This window comes from Centrocercus urophasianus, unplaced genomic scaffold, assembly GCF_019232065.1.
Source record: "Centrocercus urophasianus isolate 14NV4802_14NV808 unplaced genomic scaffold, USGS_Curo_1.0 seq_17, whole genome shotgun sequence".
In the NCBI taxonomy this organism is placed as follows: Eukaryota; Metazoa; Chordata; class Aves; order Galliformes; family Phasianidae; genus Centrocercus; species Centrocercus urophasianus.
Genome location: NW_024884722.1, coordinates 27,369,231 through 27,385,539, shown reverse-complemented (window position 1 = coordinate 27,385,539; position 16,309 = coordinate 27,369,231). Strand labels below are relative to the sequence as shown.

The 16,309-nt window shown below is 43.3% G+C and overlaps 1 protein-coding gene across 6 annotated transcripts in view; it reads right to left on the bottom strand.

The window, feature by feature from the left end:
* Positions 1 to 11,068, bottom strand: part of SLC16A9 (solute carrier family 16 member 9) — a 23,871-nt gene extending 12,803 nt beyond the window's left edge. The window contains exons 1-4 of one of the 6 annotated variants that reach the window (XM_042818400.1): positions 10,985 to 11,045; positions 1,901 to 1,960; positions 1,301 to 1,418; positions 404 to 632 (exon numbers count right to left, since the gene is read on the bottom strand). In XM_042818400.1, the coding sequence (XP_042674334.1) occupies positions 404 to 599 (196 nt within the window). In that variant the 5' untranslated portion in view covers positions 600 to 632; positions 1,301 to 1,418; positions 1,901 to 1,960; positions 10,985 to 11,045. Of the gene's footprint in view, positions 1 to 403; positions 633 to 1,300; positions 1,419 to 1,900; positions 1,961 to 4,585; positions 5,581 to 5,747; positions 5,804 to 10,984 lie in introns of those variants that run through there. The other 5 variants (XM_042818398.1, XM_042818401.1, XM_042818396.1 and 2 more) reach the window with 5 other exon arrangements.
* Between the last annotated feature and the right edge of the window lie 5,241 nt (positions 11,069 to 16,309).

Genomic DNA, 16,309 nt, shown 5'->3' with positions numbered 1-16,309 from the left:
ATACTAGCTTTTTGCCCTTATATTAAAAACAAAAAAATAAAATTTATCCAACACCAATTAAAAAAAAAAAAAAAAAAAAAAAAAAAAAAAAACCCTAACAACAAAATTACCATTCAGTTTCTCAAGTGTAGTTTGGTATTTGTAAATTATTCAGATACAGCCATTTTGAATTTTATAAGGTTAATACTTCTTTTGCTATTTTACCATTGCTTTGGTTTATTGAAAGTGTAACTATAAATGCAATATTCTTACCTATCTTAACCTGAAACAAAAATACAATATTCCTCATGCTCTATCATCATTTACGGCTGTGTTAAATACAATTCCAAAAGCACACACAGATGAAGGCATCTATTAGAAAGGAAATGTTTCCATTTAAGATAGATACTGTATCTACACTTACTGGCAAGCAATCCGATTCCATTTGCTAGTGATCCAACCCAAGCAGTCTTGCCTTTGCCTTCTCCAAAAGCATCCAACCATTCCAAATACAAGACTCCCACCGCCAGCGGTGATCCGTAACACAAGAACTGAGTAAAGAAGGAAACGATAACAATCACCCAGCCCCAGCCCCCATCGGGTGGTTTCTGAAACACCATCTTGTCAGATGAGCATAGATGGACACGTAGACCCTGTGCAAACAAACAAACAAACAAGAAAAAAGAGAGTCAGAACAGAGCATTAAAATCTGGGCTTGTTAATATAACTGAGCTGTAGAAGTAAGATAATGCCAAGCAAACTTCAAGAAATAAAATAAAAAGCAGCATACAGGCAATGAAGATGAGTTGCCATATGGTATTTCTGATCCTTCATAGTCATATATGGCTCCTGTTGTACAGTGCGAGTCATATATTAGTATGTCACACATCCATCAGCAGAAATGGATCACATTTCGTTTTCTGAATGCTACGGAAGCTTTGTGAAGGCCCCAGGCACCAATACATGGTGCAGTACAGCAAGAGAAACACTTGGTCACTAGCAGTTATGCCCTTGGTTATCCTAAACAAGTACACAGGCCCAAAGGCAAAGGAAGACTACAAGTATAAAATAACTCTAATAAATAATTTAGGTATGAAAAAAATTCAGAAGCATAAAAGTATTAGTTCAAGGCATGGCAAGATCCACCATCTGTGCATCTCAGCTTTAAATAACTAACTGCCCTCACCTTCTTAGGGCTAGTTTCTGAATGTAGAGAGAGGTGCCTCTAACTTGTAGCAAAGGATTTATTAGTTTCCAGACTAAATTGCTTTGGAGTTTGGATGACTCCATTGATACGTGAGTTCCCATGCATGCAACTAACCTGCCCTCCCTCTCTTTAGGGAGCAATCTGCTGAACTGATGATCACAAAACCCATGTTCTGTTCCTGGCTCTCTCACTAACCAGATGTGTGATTTTCAATCGTTTTATTTTCTTTACCCTGTAAGACAGAGACAGATAAGATCTCACTCTGTTTTCTTCAGGACATTTTCACACCACAGCTTAAGCATTAAGAGTGCTGCAGTAATGGTTCTGATCTGGGAGACCCCGGGGGCAAAACAACAAAATAAGCAGGTCTTACTGTCTGTTTGTGAGGAGGTGCCAGTTCTTGAACATTTTTCAGTGAAAAGGAAAAAAAAAAAAAGACTGCTTTATGAAAGTAATGATCTAAATGAGTAGATCATAACAGAAGTCCCATTTAAGAGTCTGCTCTTCATGATCAGTTTTTAAGGATTCATGTGGAAAACTCACAAAAAAAAAAAAAAAAAATTCAAAAAAAATGTATAAAAAAAAAAAAAAAAAAAAAAAAAAGCAGTATAAAATTGCAAAGAATAAATACTGTAGAGTGAGACACGAAAAGAGCTGGTTCTATCTAATTCATAGATACAATGCTTAAATGTTACTTCAGGAGTAGATACTTACAGATGACAACAGGCAAGTCCTTCAGCCCCCTACAAATGTAACTTCATGTGGCAGCTCTACCTGCAGAAAAAGAGCAGCAAAGCAACTGTTCAGCCCAAGTATCACTGCAACAGTAGAAACAGTATTTTTACAGAGGAAGTTCAGAAGAATTCAAGGTACAGTTACCTCAGTGGAGAAATACTGATTCCCTCCCCCCCAATTAATCAACAGCTGACAGCAGCCTTGAGCACCAAATAACAATAACATGACCTACTAACGTAAAATAAGCCTTGACATTCGAGGTCTTTGGGGAAAGATTTATGGTTTTAACCTAATAACTGTCCTTCATGATATAGTATTTCCAGTTACAATCATCATGAAGTTTTCTTTCAGTTACAAATCTAAATTCTGATTTACTCCTTCAAATGTCTGGCAACTGTCCATTGATCACAGTGGATGCCAGGATGATAGCTGTCTGAAATCACAGGATACATAAGGCACACTGAAAAGCCGCTTAAAGGTATCTTCCAACAATAACCCTTACAATTACACAACAGAGGATCTCCTCTATCTCTAAACAAAGTACACTACATGTATACAGTCATAAGAAGACTGGGCACATGCACCTCTTCTTGCACTAAAGAAGTGTTTGCTTTGTCCCTGAACGGGGTAAAAATGGTGGAAATTAGTTACAGCTTCTAGAAAAGACAGTTCCACTGGGGGAAAAGTAATAATAATAATAATAATAATAATAATAATAATAATCACATTGTAGATTTTGAAAACTCACCAAAATATAGATATATACAGTGAATAATCCCAACTCTTGTTTGTTTAAGGTCTCCAGAAAACAATACATGCTAGCTGTTATGCTCATAGCAAAACTTTGCAAAGGCACAACTCTCACCTAACTCAGTTCTGCTATTCTTTGATACGATGGGGAGGAAGGGAGGGCAGGTGATGAAAAGTTTTCACAGCCTTCAGTCTTAGTCTTTTCTAATAGAAAGTTTAAAAGAAAATTTGGACCAGCTCCTTGTCTGCCTTTAGTCCACATGGCTTTATCAACTTTAACAGAGTTCTGCCAAGTTAGGGCGGCAAAAGAGCTGACCTTTGACTTCCCAGAAGACTCCTATTTTGCACAGCAGTTTTCTTTCACATCTTTTAGCTAAAATGACAGATTTATAGACAGCAAAAATGTCTCTTTTCTAAGCACTTCAGGCCACTTACAGGCAACTGTCAAGCACAAAGTGAAAATCACCATCACTTCCCCCACAGAAATCATCCTTGTAGTGAAAAAAGAATTTACCAAATCCCACAGATTGTTTTTACCAGCTATCACGCCCTGGCTTTTCTTTCCCTCTCTTGCAGGTCCCTTAAGGGACATTGCTGTGTGCCTATTTATCTACAACAAGGCACATTTTCTTACTTCCCTGAAGGCATGAAGTTTTCCCGTGGAAAGAGTGTTAGTGAAGAGCCTGTCTCCTGGAGCTTTCTGCTACAGTACATGGTTAAATGTACTCCAGTAAACCAAACCTATTATCAAAAGTGTGGATATCAAGGTACCTTTTATTGGTACGTTATTTAATACTTCCCTGCAAATGGCAAGTTGGAATACAAAATTATTTAGCAGAGCCCTGCTGAAAAGGCCTTGGGGTACTGGAGGATGGCAAGCTGGCTGTGAGCCAGCAAGGTACCCTTGCAGCCCAGAAAGCCGACTGTATCTTGAGCTGTATCTAAAGCAGCATGGCCAGCAAGGTGAGGGAGGTGATCCTGCCCCTCTACTCCATGTTGGTGAGACCTCATTTAGAGCACTGCATCCAGATGTGGAGTCCTCAGTACAGGAGAGACACAGAGCTGTTGGAGCACATCCAGAGGGAAGCCACAAATATGATCCAAGGGATGGAACACTTCCACTATGAGCTGAGAGAGCTACGGCTGTGCAGCCTAGAGAGAGAAGGCTCCAGGGAGACCTGATAGAGACCTTCCAGTATCTAAAGGGAGGCTATATTAAAGAAGGGGACACAACACCTTAGCAAGGTTTGTCATGACAGGACAGGACAAGGGAAATGGTTTCAAACTGAAAGAGTGGAGATTTAGATTGGATACATGGAAGATTTTTTTGACAATAAGGGTGGTGAGGTGCTGGAAGAGGCTGCTCAGAGAGGTGGTGGATACCTCAAGCCTGGAGACATTCAACCTGAGCAACCTGATCTAGCTGTAGATGTCCCTGTTCACTGCAGAGGAGTTGGATTAGATGACCTTTAAAGGTCACTTTCAACTCAAATGATACTATGATAAAAATCCAGTAGGATGGCCAAGAGCTGACAGTAGGAGCTAAAGCATTGTTACTCCCAGTGCTGCCTAGATGGGCATCCATTCTGTGCATCTGCCTGGAAGGGATGCAAAGTGCCTCCCACTGTTTTCTCTCTCTGGGCAAGAGGAAGACACAGACTGTACTAAATCATCAAAAATAAAGAAGGATGCTCATACAGAAGTGAGGTTAATGGACAATGAACACCTGTTAACACCATAATTTAGGTGGGAACCAGTCTGCAAATCTTACTGTTCAGAAGAACTGAGGATGTTGTTTTGGACTGCAGGAAACCTAGCCACTTCAAAATGACAGAAATGGAGAAATAAAGCAAAAAGGGGTAAACAGTAACTGGAAGAGTGTTTAGAAAAAGCTTTTCAATGATTTGTACTCACAAAGAACAAGAATCGGAGGAAGAGAGCTGTTTGATGAAGGCCTTGAACAATAGCAAGAAAAGAAAAACAAACCCTAGAGAACAAACTGAACAACAGTTAAAACATAGGATAGTGGTGTCATGCTGTAACTGCTTTACTCTGCATAGCTGGTTTCCTCACAATACCAAACCATTATTGTGGAAATGTTAAAGTTCAGCTTAAAGATGACAGATGAGCACCGACACACCAAAACACAAGTTGACTTGAACTGTATGATTGCAATTGAAACTCCGGCCCTCAGCACAGAAACTTGTATCAATCTGTGGCAAAGGGAATCTTGAGAAAAACAGTAGCAAAAGGATTGTTTTCAGTTTGTTATATGTGCAACTGGAAGCTTGTTAAGCACGCTGCTTTCTGTGAGCAGCATATGGCTGCAAGGAAGGCTGAGGTCAGCAGAATCTGTGTGATTAACAGCTCTTCCAGTCTGGCAACGCACTGGTACGAACAGAGACAGAAACAGACAGAACGATAGCATCCCTCATTTTGAAGAGGATTCAATTTCATGTAGATTTGTGGGGCTTTTTTTTTCCTCCAGTCACAGATGCTATGGCAAGTACAGGCATTGTGTTAAACGCACTGAAAAAGGCTTGTCTGTACTTTGACAATGTCAGGCTTGAACTGATGTTTGAGCTACAGTAGCTCCCCACACTTCAATACCAGTCTTTAAGTACTTCCACCCTGAGCACGAAAGCGTCCTCTCAGTTCTCGGCATTCAGGTTTACACATCTATCACACTCCACTTTCCCTTTGGCAGCTCACACGGGAGGCTCCTCAACATAAACACTTCCTTCCATTTCTGCCCGAGCAGTACCAACGGGGCTTAAAACAAAACACCGGAACAAAACTTCCTGAGAACGTAATAACATTTTTCCCATTACGCTCACTAAGTTCACACAAAGAAGCGTCCGTCAGGGCAGCACAGAGCCCAGCCACCCTCGTACAGGTCCGTCAGCTCAGCACAACCAGTCCTACCTGTTCTCAGCCCCACCGCCCCAGAGGATGTGGAAACCCCCCCCTCTGCAGTACAACCAGCCGTCAGAGAGCAGGCAGAGGTAAAGCCAGTCGCAAGCCACGAGCCAGCCTCGCTGGGAAGATGAGCGCGCCTCTCCGTACGCATAGCTACCTGCGAGGGCTGCCGCGCTGCGCTCCCTCACCAGCCCGCGTCCCTCGGCCGCCTCTGCGGGACGGGCGCGCTTTTATGGCCCCGGCTCGCCTGGCCCCTTCCCACGCCCCCGGGCCAGCCCGCTCGCCGGGCCAAGGGCCAAGTTACGAGCGGTGTCTTCCGTCCGGGCCCACATAGCGGGCGAGGAACGACAAGAGGACATCCTCGGCGCGTTCCTCTCAGCGGAGCCCAACGTCACGCGAGCGGGGAGACGGGCGCACGCTCTCCCGAAACGCCGAGGGCGCTCCGCGACGGGCACCGGCGTGACGGGCACCTGCCGCGGACACCGCCGCGTGCGCGCAGCGGAAGCCAGCGGGCGTCTGCACGCCGACGGGCATCTGCGAGGCACGGCGCGGGAGCGGAGCCGTCTCGTGCCGAGCGCCGCGGGGAGCCCCGCGTTGCCCCTTCCAGGCGGGGAGTGATGCAGGACACCCCGCGCTAGGCCCCCCGCCCGGCTCCCCGCCGCGGCCCCGCCTCACCCCGGACCGGCGGCGCCTCCGCTCGGGGCCCCCCGGCCCCCGTCGCCGTCCTCGGTTACCTGCGCGGCGGGGGCAGGAGCCGCCCCCGGGAGCGCCGGGGCAGCCCCGCATCCCCAGCGCGGCGGGGCGGGGCGCGGCCGCGGCCGGTGCCAGCCCGAACCGGTTGTAACTTGGCGGGGGGAGGAGCCGCCGGGGGCCGCCGCCACCGCCTCCTCTCGAGGCTGCTGGTGGAGGGGGGAGTTGCCCGGCCCCGCGGGCCCCGAGCGACACCTTCGGGCGAGAGCCCCGCTCGCCTCCGCCGCGGCCGCAGCCCCGGCCCTCCTCCGCGTTCCGGGCGGCCCCCGGCCCCGCCGCCTCCTCCCGCCGGCAAGTCTCGCTGCCTCCCCCATTTTTATTGACGCGTCTGTGGCGAAGCCTCGCAGGCACGACCGCCGCTTCTCTCGCTTTTAACGCGCCCGGGTGCACGCAGCAGCCTCCCCGCGGCAGAAGGGGATTACGGCCGCGCCGCTTGATGACCGCAGGCGCTTCCTTGCGGCATCACGGCCGGCCCCGAGCTCCCCCCAGTTCGGCGCGCTGCGGCTTTCCCTCCACGGTCTACGACACCCGCCGCAGAAGCTGCCCGACACCGCGGCCCGTGTGACAGCCGTGCCACTGCCCCGACAGGCCGGCACTAGCGTCCGCATCCGCTGCAGCTGGGAATAGAAATATTCCCAGACGAGTGGCTGCTGACGTCCTGAAGCAATTTTAAACGTGCACAGCCCCCACAGCAGTGACAGGCATGGCAGAACTCCTTTTTGGTATCAGCAGTCCAGACTGACTCCTCCATACACACTTTGTAAAGGTCCATGAACTTTTGCGGTTTCTTAAGGTACTTAAATCTACCTCAGAGTGTTCAAGAAAATAGAGAAACGCTGCCAGGAGTGACAGATGTATGATATGAACTCCAGCCTTATTTCTGAGACGGTGCTGTAGTGCAAAAGGCTCTGTCTGTGTACTTCACAGCAGAAAGAGCAGCCCACAACACAAAAAGAACCATCAGGGCTCTAGAAAACTGGTAATGGGAGAAAACCATATGGGGTTTAACCTAAAGAGAAGGAGAGCAGAATGACGCATAACATTCTTCCAGAAAATAAAACAAGTCACGGCAAAGAAAAAGGAACAAACTTATACTAGCCATAACCAAGAGGTCAGTGAGCTTCAGTTCCATCAGAGAATTTTGCGCTACATATTAGGAAAAGTAAGGTTAGTGTGGCATTGGCAGAGATTTCCCTGGGAGAGCGTGGCATTTCACAAACACACGCACTGGGTTGCCTAAGTGAGAAGTGACTGAAGACAGCTGCCCAGCCAGCACAGTCTCCATTTACTTCAGTCATTCCTTGGGCTCCATGACAGCTGAAGCGGAAAGGCCACTTGAAATTTTACTGTAGCCACACGAGGAGCAGCTGGAAAATAACAATTCTGAAATGACCATTCAAGTCGTGCTGTTTCCTATACGTAATAGAAAACTAACAACTTTGATAAAAGTCATTTTTTTCCACATAAGTGTACAGATGCCCCATTACGGCACTTGACAGAAGTGTTTTGCTTTTTGAATTCTGCAAAAGCTTAGAAAACAATGCTACAGGCTAAAATTAAACATAAAACATTTCAGTCTACCAAAATTGGTTATAAGCATCAGAAAAAAAGGGTGAGGAAGAATATTTGAGTATTCTCAAGTAGATCTGCACAGAAGAAGCTAAAAGTTAGTTGTGGCTTATCTATACAGGAACATTCAAAGGAGTTGTGTATCAGTCACAGCATACATTAAAATAACCTGTCTCTTTCTGCAGAGGAAGTGGTCCAAGGCATACGCAATTCAACCTCAGATCACAAGCAGCTTGGGACCTAAATGAGAAACCTCACTTCAGAAATAAAATGCACTTTATGTGAGTGCATATTGATCCTAGTTGCTTTACCTTAACTCCTTTGGATGCCCTCCTATTGAGAAGTCCTCTCCTTTAAATTTAACTCTGCCTTTCATATGAACAAGCCAGTCATGTACATATCATAATTGTGAGAGGGCAGCCTTGCTAGTAAAAAACAGTCCTATGAAAATGAGCCATAGAAACCGAAGCCCTCCTCCACGTCTGCTTCATCCTTGGTTTTGCAACAAGCAACATATCTCCCTCCAATTCCAGGTTTTTGCTCACAGCCTACAGTGCTTTGGCAGCTGCCACTTGGCTTAGTTCTCAAATCAGTGATAAATCTCATTTCTTCACATCAGAAACCCTTCCTAAAGGGCCTTCAAAGGCAAGCAAATTGTAACAGTGCCACAGCTGCATCTTTAATAGTTACGCTTTTGTCCTATACATCACCAGAAGAATTCTCAATCTTCTGCTGCAAAATAGAAAACAAAGGGAAGCACAAATAAAGCCTATAGCAGCCCTCCCCAGCCTTAGGGCTTAGGAATCCAAAGGGCAAAGACACTCACAAAACATGGCCAGACATGAGATCAACACTTGGTTAAAAAATTACCTTATTTTGGTCTAGAATGATCTCGGGGTGTGCAATTCTAGGTCACTTGCAGCTGTGTGGGTGTACAGATAGATGATCTGCTCTGCAGGTGGTGTAGCAGTGGCAGCTCCTGAGGGCATAGAGAAGTGTAGAGTGCATCCATACAGCCCCCTGGAAGGAGTAATTGCCAGGCACTGAATGCAGCTGGTGTGCTGAATAACCCAAAGGAATTACTTCCTCAGTTTAAAGTGGTGGTTTTTCTTTACTGTTGTTTTATTATCAGAAGGTACAAAATCTGCTATGGAGAAAAACCTCGAAAGACACAACTATTCCACATAATAGATCTACTACTGTCCTCTAACCTGTGGTCCAGACTGACAAGCACCCTTTTGTACACTTGCAGTCTTTACAAGATCTCTCTGTTGGTGAACCAGCTCTAGAAGTACAATTTCAAACTAGTAAGTCCAAAGTTCGTCATCTGCTTGGGTGTTTTAACTTTCTTGTAGGAAACATTCATTAATGATTGAAGGGAAAAAAGGTGAGGAAAGCAATCAGTATAATTTACGTGGATGTATTAAACATCTGTGTTTAAAGTCACAGAGTCTAAAGGACAGTCATATGTTATAATTTAACCTTTCATGTGAGAGGCAGAAAAAACAAAGCTGTTGGACCACGTTAAACAGGATCTTTACACCTTCTTCAAGATTTGAGTGAAAGGGAGCAAGATTGCTTAAGCTGCAAAGAACTCTGATTTCCCCCCGGATGCCCAAAGGGTACTGCAATAGTCCCTAGTGCCATCAGGGCTGCGCTGACAGGGAACTCAGCATGCAGCGCCAAGAGCCAGGTCCAGCAGCAGAAACACTTCATCTGCCTTGCCAACATGCAGCGCAATGCACCCACACTGTGGTCTTCTGAAAGGTCCTGAAAGATGGACCAGCCCTGAAGCAGGTGTTCAGAATATCGCCAGGCTAACTGCTGTCTGGCAGACTGTGTACTTCGAAATGCTGATAAAGAAAGTCTCCTAAGTTAATCTTCAAAAATACGTGTGCCAGATAAATGCCATTTTTGAACATGCAAAACTTGTAACAAAAAATAAGTAGTAGACATTTAGTTTGAAAAATGCAATCTATGATTACCTTTGCAGCTTTTGCATTACTCTATAAGATTTTTTTTTTAGGTTCTCACTCTAATCATTTAAGTGATAAGGCCATGGAAAAACTATAGGAAAATGTTGCCTGAAAAATCAACAACAACAACAACAATTTTATCTTGTTCTTCATTTAAATATTTTTGCTATGCAATGCATTCAACTACTGTAGTCACACGGACTGTCTTCTGAAGATTTCACAACTACATGTGCTTAATAGGTTTTTTGTAATAAACTAGGGAACTATCACAACTTTTCCATAGCGTAATTTTACTAATCAACCAATGTCTATTCATTCTCTATGCTGATAAACAAACTATTTGGGTTCCCAAATTAATTATATTGTATGTATTAGAACGTTAAGAAAAAAATCACAGTAACTTAAGGCATTTTTTTAAAAAATTATCTTTCAACAAAAATGCAATAGTAGACATGAAATGATAAATAACTGCTGGTAGCATGAAGAACATTTGCTAACTATGTAAAATGGAAATAAAATGACAGTACTATATCTTCAAGCAAAGAAATATTCCTTCCTTTTCTCAGAGCATTCACTTTTACTGAACACAAAGGACGTATTTATTATGGCATAGGCCTCTCATGACCTCTGTGTTAGCCATAAATTCACTGAGATCAATACCAGCATACGTCACAGGTGTATGGAGATTTTCTGATTTTCAACTGTCTTCTCTTACTGCACTATTCTCATGAAACATCCCCCACAGCAAAACAAAACTTAAGTAAGACTAGGATAACTCAGATCTGTCTTAAGGAAAAGATTCAATTTCCTCTGTAAATTGGAAAAGGGCTTCTTATGGGAGAGAGGCAAGAATCACAGCCATCCCACTTGGGAACAGAACTCATACATACAAGTACAGTTACATGAGAGACCCAGATGTCAGTGAAAATATCTCTATGTTAAAAAAAGAAAAAAAAAATCATAATATACAAATAATCAATCCACTTTCATAGAAAATAGCATTCACAAGGAAATGCAATCTATTTCCCATTTCTGAACACTGCACCTCTTCCTGAACTGTTGTACATATATGAATACGGCATCTGAATAGTTTACTTACCTATAGGAAGGTGGACGGGCTTACACAACATTGGCTTTTTTGTTTTCCATCACAAATATCAGACCTTTTTTCATCCGCTGCTGAAAGTAAAAATCTGTTATATAGAAAATAAAAGAACCAGGTCTTTATTATTTCTGAAAAGCAGCGTTAACTTTACAAAGCAAGTACCAGAACATCCCCTCTGGTGCCATGCTACAAATCCAGGGCTGACTACTGCAATAATCAGAGCCATGACACAGGACATGATGAGGTGGCAAAAATGCATTAGAGAAGGTCCTTTAAGAAAACAATGACACCTTTGTTACACAGAACTATCTCCAGCATCTGCTCATCAAGCGTATGACATGGATAGGGCTGTTACCAACCACATCACGTGCCTGATGACTTCCCAGTGGGACTCAGTGTACAATCTGTGTCAATTAATTGCTCTAGAAATGCTCAGGTACTCTCCAGGGGGTAGCTGTTAGTCATTGTTAAGACTATTTAGAATTTCAGAATGGCTTGGTTTGGAAGAGATCTTGAAGATCATCCAGTTTCAAACACCCTGCCATGGGCAGGGTTGGCACCCACTCAATGAGGCTGCCCAGAGCCCCATCCAACCCAGCCTTGAATGCCTCCAGGGATGGGGCATCCACAGCTTCTCTGGGCAGCCTGTGCCAGTGCCTCACCACCCTCCGAGTAAAGAGTTTCTTCCTAACATCTAACCCAAATTTTCCCTTTTACAGCTTAAAGTCATTCTCCCTTGTTCTATCACTATCAGACCATACAAAAAAGACAGCCCCCTCCTGCTTATAAGCTCCCTTCAGGTAGTGGAAGTTGGCAGTGAGGTTTCGCCTGGAACCTTCTCTTCACCAAGCTAAACAAGCCAAACTCCCTCAGCCTTTATTCCTAAGAGAGGTGCTTCAGCCCGAGCATTTGTGGCCCTCCTCTGGACCCACTCCAACAACTCTACAGCTTTCTTGTGCTGGGGGTCCCAGGTCTAGATGAAGTACTCCAGATGCAGTCTCAGAAAGGCAGGGTAGAGGGAGACAATCACCTCCCTTACTCTGCTGGCCATCCATCTTTCAATGAAACCTCTGTCAGAACAGTCCAAGGAGATGACTTCACCTGCATAGCAGAAATAATGACCATCTTAGCATACTACAAAGGAAGTATTTTTGTCAAGGTAGTCATAAGGCATGGCACGGATACTGGAGGAAGCCCCTCAGAAAGAGGGTTGGCTTATTTCTTAATGAAAATTAATCTACTTGCCATTACCACATGCTGAAATGTAATGGCATCCATCGATCACGGCAGGAAGGATGATGTATTTGTCTCTCTGCAGACAACACACACACACTTTTCATCTTGCTAGAGTATTAAGTTAATAGAGTTGGTAGCTTTTCCCTCACTTAGTTAACCACATTAAAATACTGAGGAAGGCATTTATATTCTGTCAACAAAATTGAGAGGTTAATAGGAGCAGTACGAAACAGCTAGTGACCTAAATTCATCTCAGTGCAATCTCATTACTTCAATGCTGTCATTTTTTTTCCTTGCCAGCTAAGTTGTAGCCTCATTTCCTATATTGTTCTCAGCCTAATCTTGCGTTGTCACAGAGGCAGAGATTTCAAACTACACTGCATTTTTGTAGTCATGCTTACAGTTTGTTACATAGCATGTTCTAAAGCAAGTCACAATTTATCTCTAAATACCCGTGAAGTGTCCCCAAAGGCCTGTGTATTTTAACTTCGTATTGCCAACACAAACTCAGTGGAAGGATGAAAAGGAAAGGAAGGTTCCACAATGGAAGAGGTTTATTTTAAACCTATGTTAAGCTGCCACCAGGCCTGTCTAAATATAGATTTGTCTACAGTAAACACCCTTAGTCTGCATTTAGTGCAGACATGCGGAGTTCTTCAGGAACAGCAAGGAGGCTTTGCATTCACACCCAGGCCCAAGATAATCATAACCGATGTCCAATGAAAGTTTGTAAGCATGTTTTTGTATGTAGGGAGTAACAATAACCAAGAAAAGCTTACCTCTACTGTTGGCCTTGTGCCTTTGTCATCTGAGCTTTGGGAAGCTCCATGAAGGCTCTCAAGATGAGTAGCATGCTCACCAAGGGGCTTCAGCTTTCTAGACCAGTTCTTCAAGTCAGCTCAGTTTGCAAAGAACAGGTAAGTGGGGTCTGTGCAGACACGTTCCTTGAGCTTCTGCAGTGGCTTGCATATCCCCAGGCAGGAGGCAGCTTGTGCTGGACACGTGTTGGTCCTGGCTCTGCCCAGTCAGAAATCCTGCCACTTCTGCCTGGGGTTCCTGCTAACTCCTACCTCCTGTCCTCCACTTGCTAATACTTGCTTTAGCTCTGGCTTGCTAATCCTTGTATTCAGCTAAATATTCAACTATACTGAAATCATCTATATCAAGTACCAGCAAGTAGCCACATCTGTGAAGAGCTTGGACAATGTACTGTCACTAAATTAGCTTAAAAGTTATATGCTCTGACAACTGCAGTGTAAACATAACTGGTTCTACCACAGTACTGATACTCTCTCCAAGCTTGCATTAACTGTACAGCAGTGACTGTGAAGAGAATTGGAAACCTCTGTGTGTTTTCTTGATCAGAGCCAATCATTTTATTCATAGAATACCTTTCTAAGTAGAAAAGGTACAAATATGAACAAGCATATTTTCACTGAAACAGCCTAGAGACTCCTTTGTACTCTGTAAACCAGGCATAAATGTGTAACTACATTTATGATAAACTTCATTTGACTTTTCAGCTTTGCTACCGGACTACTAGATCAGGACTGATTTGCAGGCTGTATTTTAGCAGACTAGCAGATCTGCCAAGATTGAGTACTGTGCTGTTGTGCTGACTCAGAGACAGAGCTGTGCAGTGTCAGCACCTGGGATGGTTCCAGACCTCAATGTAATATGAGTGTTCAGCTCTGAGGTGCATCACCTACCAATGAAATCACGTAACGAGATCTATCTTTGAAACCTTCACAATCTGGTTTGAGGTAGAATATTTCAACTTGTCCAACAACTAGTGAAACAAGTAGACAAAGTAGAAAACAAAACTGTCATTAGCACATATGCATGTTGCATACTCATTTCTGTCCTGAAAACAAGCTGATGAAGGTTTTTGCTTTGCAGCAGCTACCAATGCAACATATCCACAGAACGAGTTCTGACCAGATCTGTACAATACTCCTCTCTCACAAATAACACTCCTTATACAACATCACCTGGCCAGTACAACTTAAGTCTTATGGACCACCTGCTGCCCCTGCAAATCAAGCAGCAAATGCAACAAGAATCATGTGGAAGTACCAGTATCATTTAAATTAACAGCTCTCCAGAATGCATCAATGTTCAGGAACAGTCATCCATTTTGAGGGAGGAAGGAAAAAATTCTTCATAGCACCTGAGTTTTCAACAGCTGGTGTTAACACTTATCCTTATCTCACAAGGAATGATCCTAAGACTTATTGGTACCACAGGCCAAAAAAAAGAGATGTGTGTGAGGAAAAAGAAAACACCCCCTCTAGGAATAAGAAAGGCAAATACGGTGCTTTGGTATCCTTTAAGCTATAAAATCTCTGCACTCAGAGGATGAAACAAGCTGTGGAATATGCATATCAGCAAGGCAAAGGTAAACCTTCTGGCAGTGCACTTCAGATTAGGCAATGCCAAAGCAGAAGCTTCCCACCTTGAAAGTGAGATTAGGAGGGGCAGGCAGAAAGACCAGCTCACTGATGCCAGTCTCAGAAAATCCAGTGCCATTATATACGTAAAGAGAGTTCCAAATGACTGATTTAGATGTCATTCAGACACTGCTGAACAGAGAAGCGAAATACACTCCTGTAAATATAAATGGATTTTGCCTCGGTAATTTCATAACATTTTGACATACAGTCTACATTCATTTGCAGGATTTCTGACTTTGATCTTCTTATGATAGATGTTAAGATCTGATAAGCTTTTGTCCAAAAAGTTACATGTGAGTCATGATCTAATTTTTAAGACACAGCCTGAAGTCTCTACCTTGAATTCACAACATTTTGGAGCAAATTTGTTTTTCCCCAAAGCAAAAGCATGCATTTAATACACACACAAAAAAAGACCACTTTCAGAGGAAAGCTTCTTGAAAGGGTTGCACTGCCAAGTATGCAACAGGAAACAGAGTCCCACCTTGAAGTGCACAACACATGCTTGTAACAATGCCATGAGACTGAGGGCTAAGCCATGGTTCTGCAGGGGCGTGCATTTTGGGGATAATTCAAGCAGGCTTTTAAAGATCTTCTAAAGCATTATAAAGCCCATCTGTTCTTATCTGTTCCTCATCCTCAGAATGTGAATCTCTGTAACCATACTTAATCCATACAGACCTTGCTGATTTGCTCTGTAAATTGTTTTTAAATTGTTTTAATTCGTGTCACATAATACTAAAAAAAACCTCCTCATATACTTCATGCATTTGAGCAATACTTTCTAAGGACTGTTAATGTGCACTGAAATAAGTACACAGTTATCCAGTTTTTTTACACTGTTGATTCAGCTAACGGATAACATACACAGAAATGGGCACAGAAAGAATGTTATAATCCCATATTAAATCGTACATGCATTTGCTTATCATGGAGCCCAGAGAAAGATTATTCCATACCAATTGAGGCACACAGTAATAAACTACAAGAATTTCTATTTTCAAATATCCAGTATTATCAGTGCCATAAGTAATGAGGAACTGCCTTATCTTTTTCACGACATTTAATTAGCGTTGACTGGTGGTATCACTGTGTAAGAACTTTGAAGAAACTCAAGTTTTAGTACATCACTCTACAAGCAAGCCTTAACTTACGTTAGGTATGTGACATATAGAGCAGCCAGAAAAAGTATCATCAGATTACCACGACAAACAGGTGTTTTGAATGAGTATTGGTTAGAAAATTTGAGCTTAGAGTAAACTGGTCAGCTTCTTCTCTCTACTGGTGAGTCTCATCTTAGAGTAAGGTTATTTCTCCATTGATTTATGTGACCTATTTTTAGTTACTGAGAAGGTCCTCAGAAGAGACACAAGTATCTGCAAGGATATTAAAGGGATTTGAGAGGCAAAAAAACCCATTCTCTTGCGGGGGGAAAAGGTTATTCTTGTTTGGATATACTTATGTATTTTGGAAATATGTGAGACACTGAAGAAAGTTTGTTTTCAAAATCTCTACACAGACTTAGAATTTATTTTTAAGACATAGCATTCCCACACAGTTAATGTTCATGAACTGACACATGTTACTTCTTCCTCTTTCCTCTGCACTGGATAATCATTAAAAGAAGTAT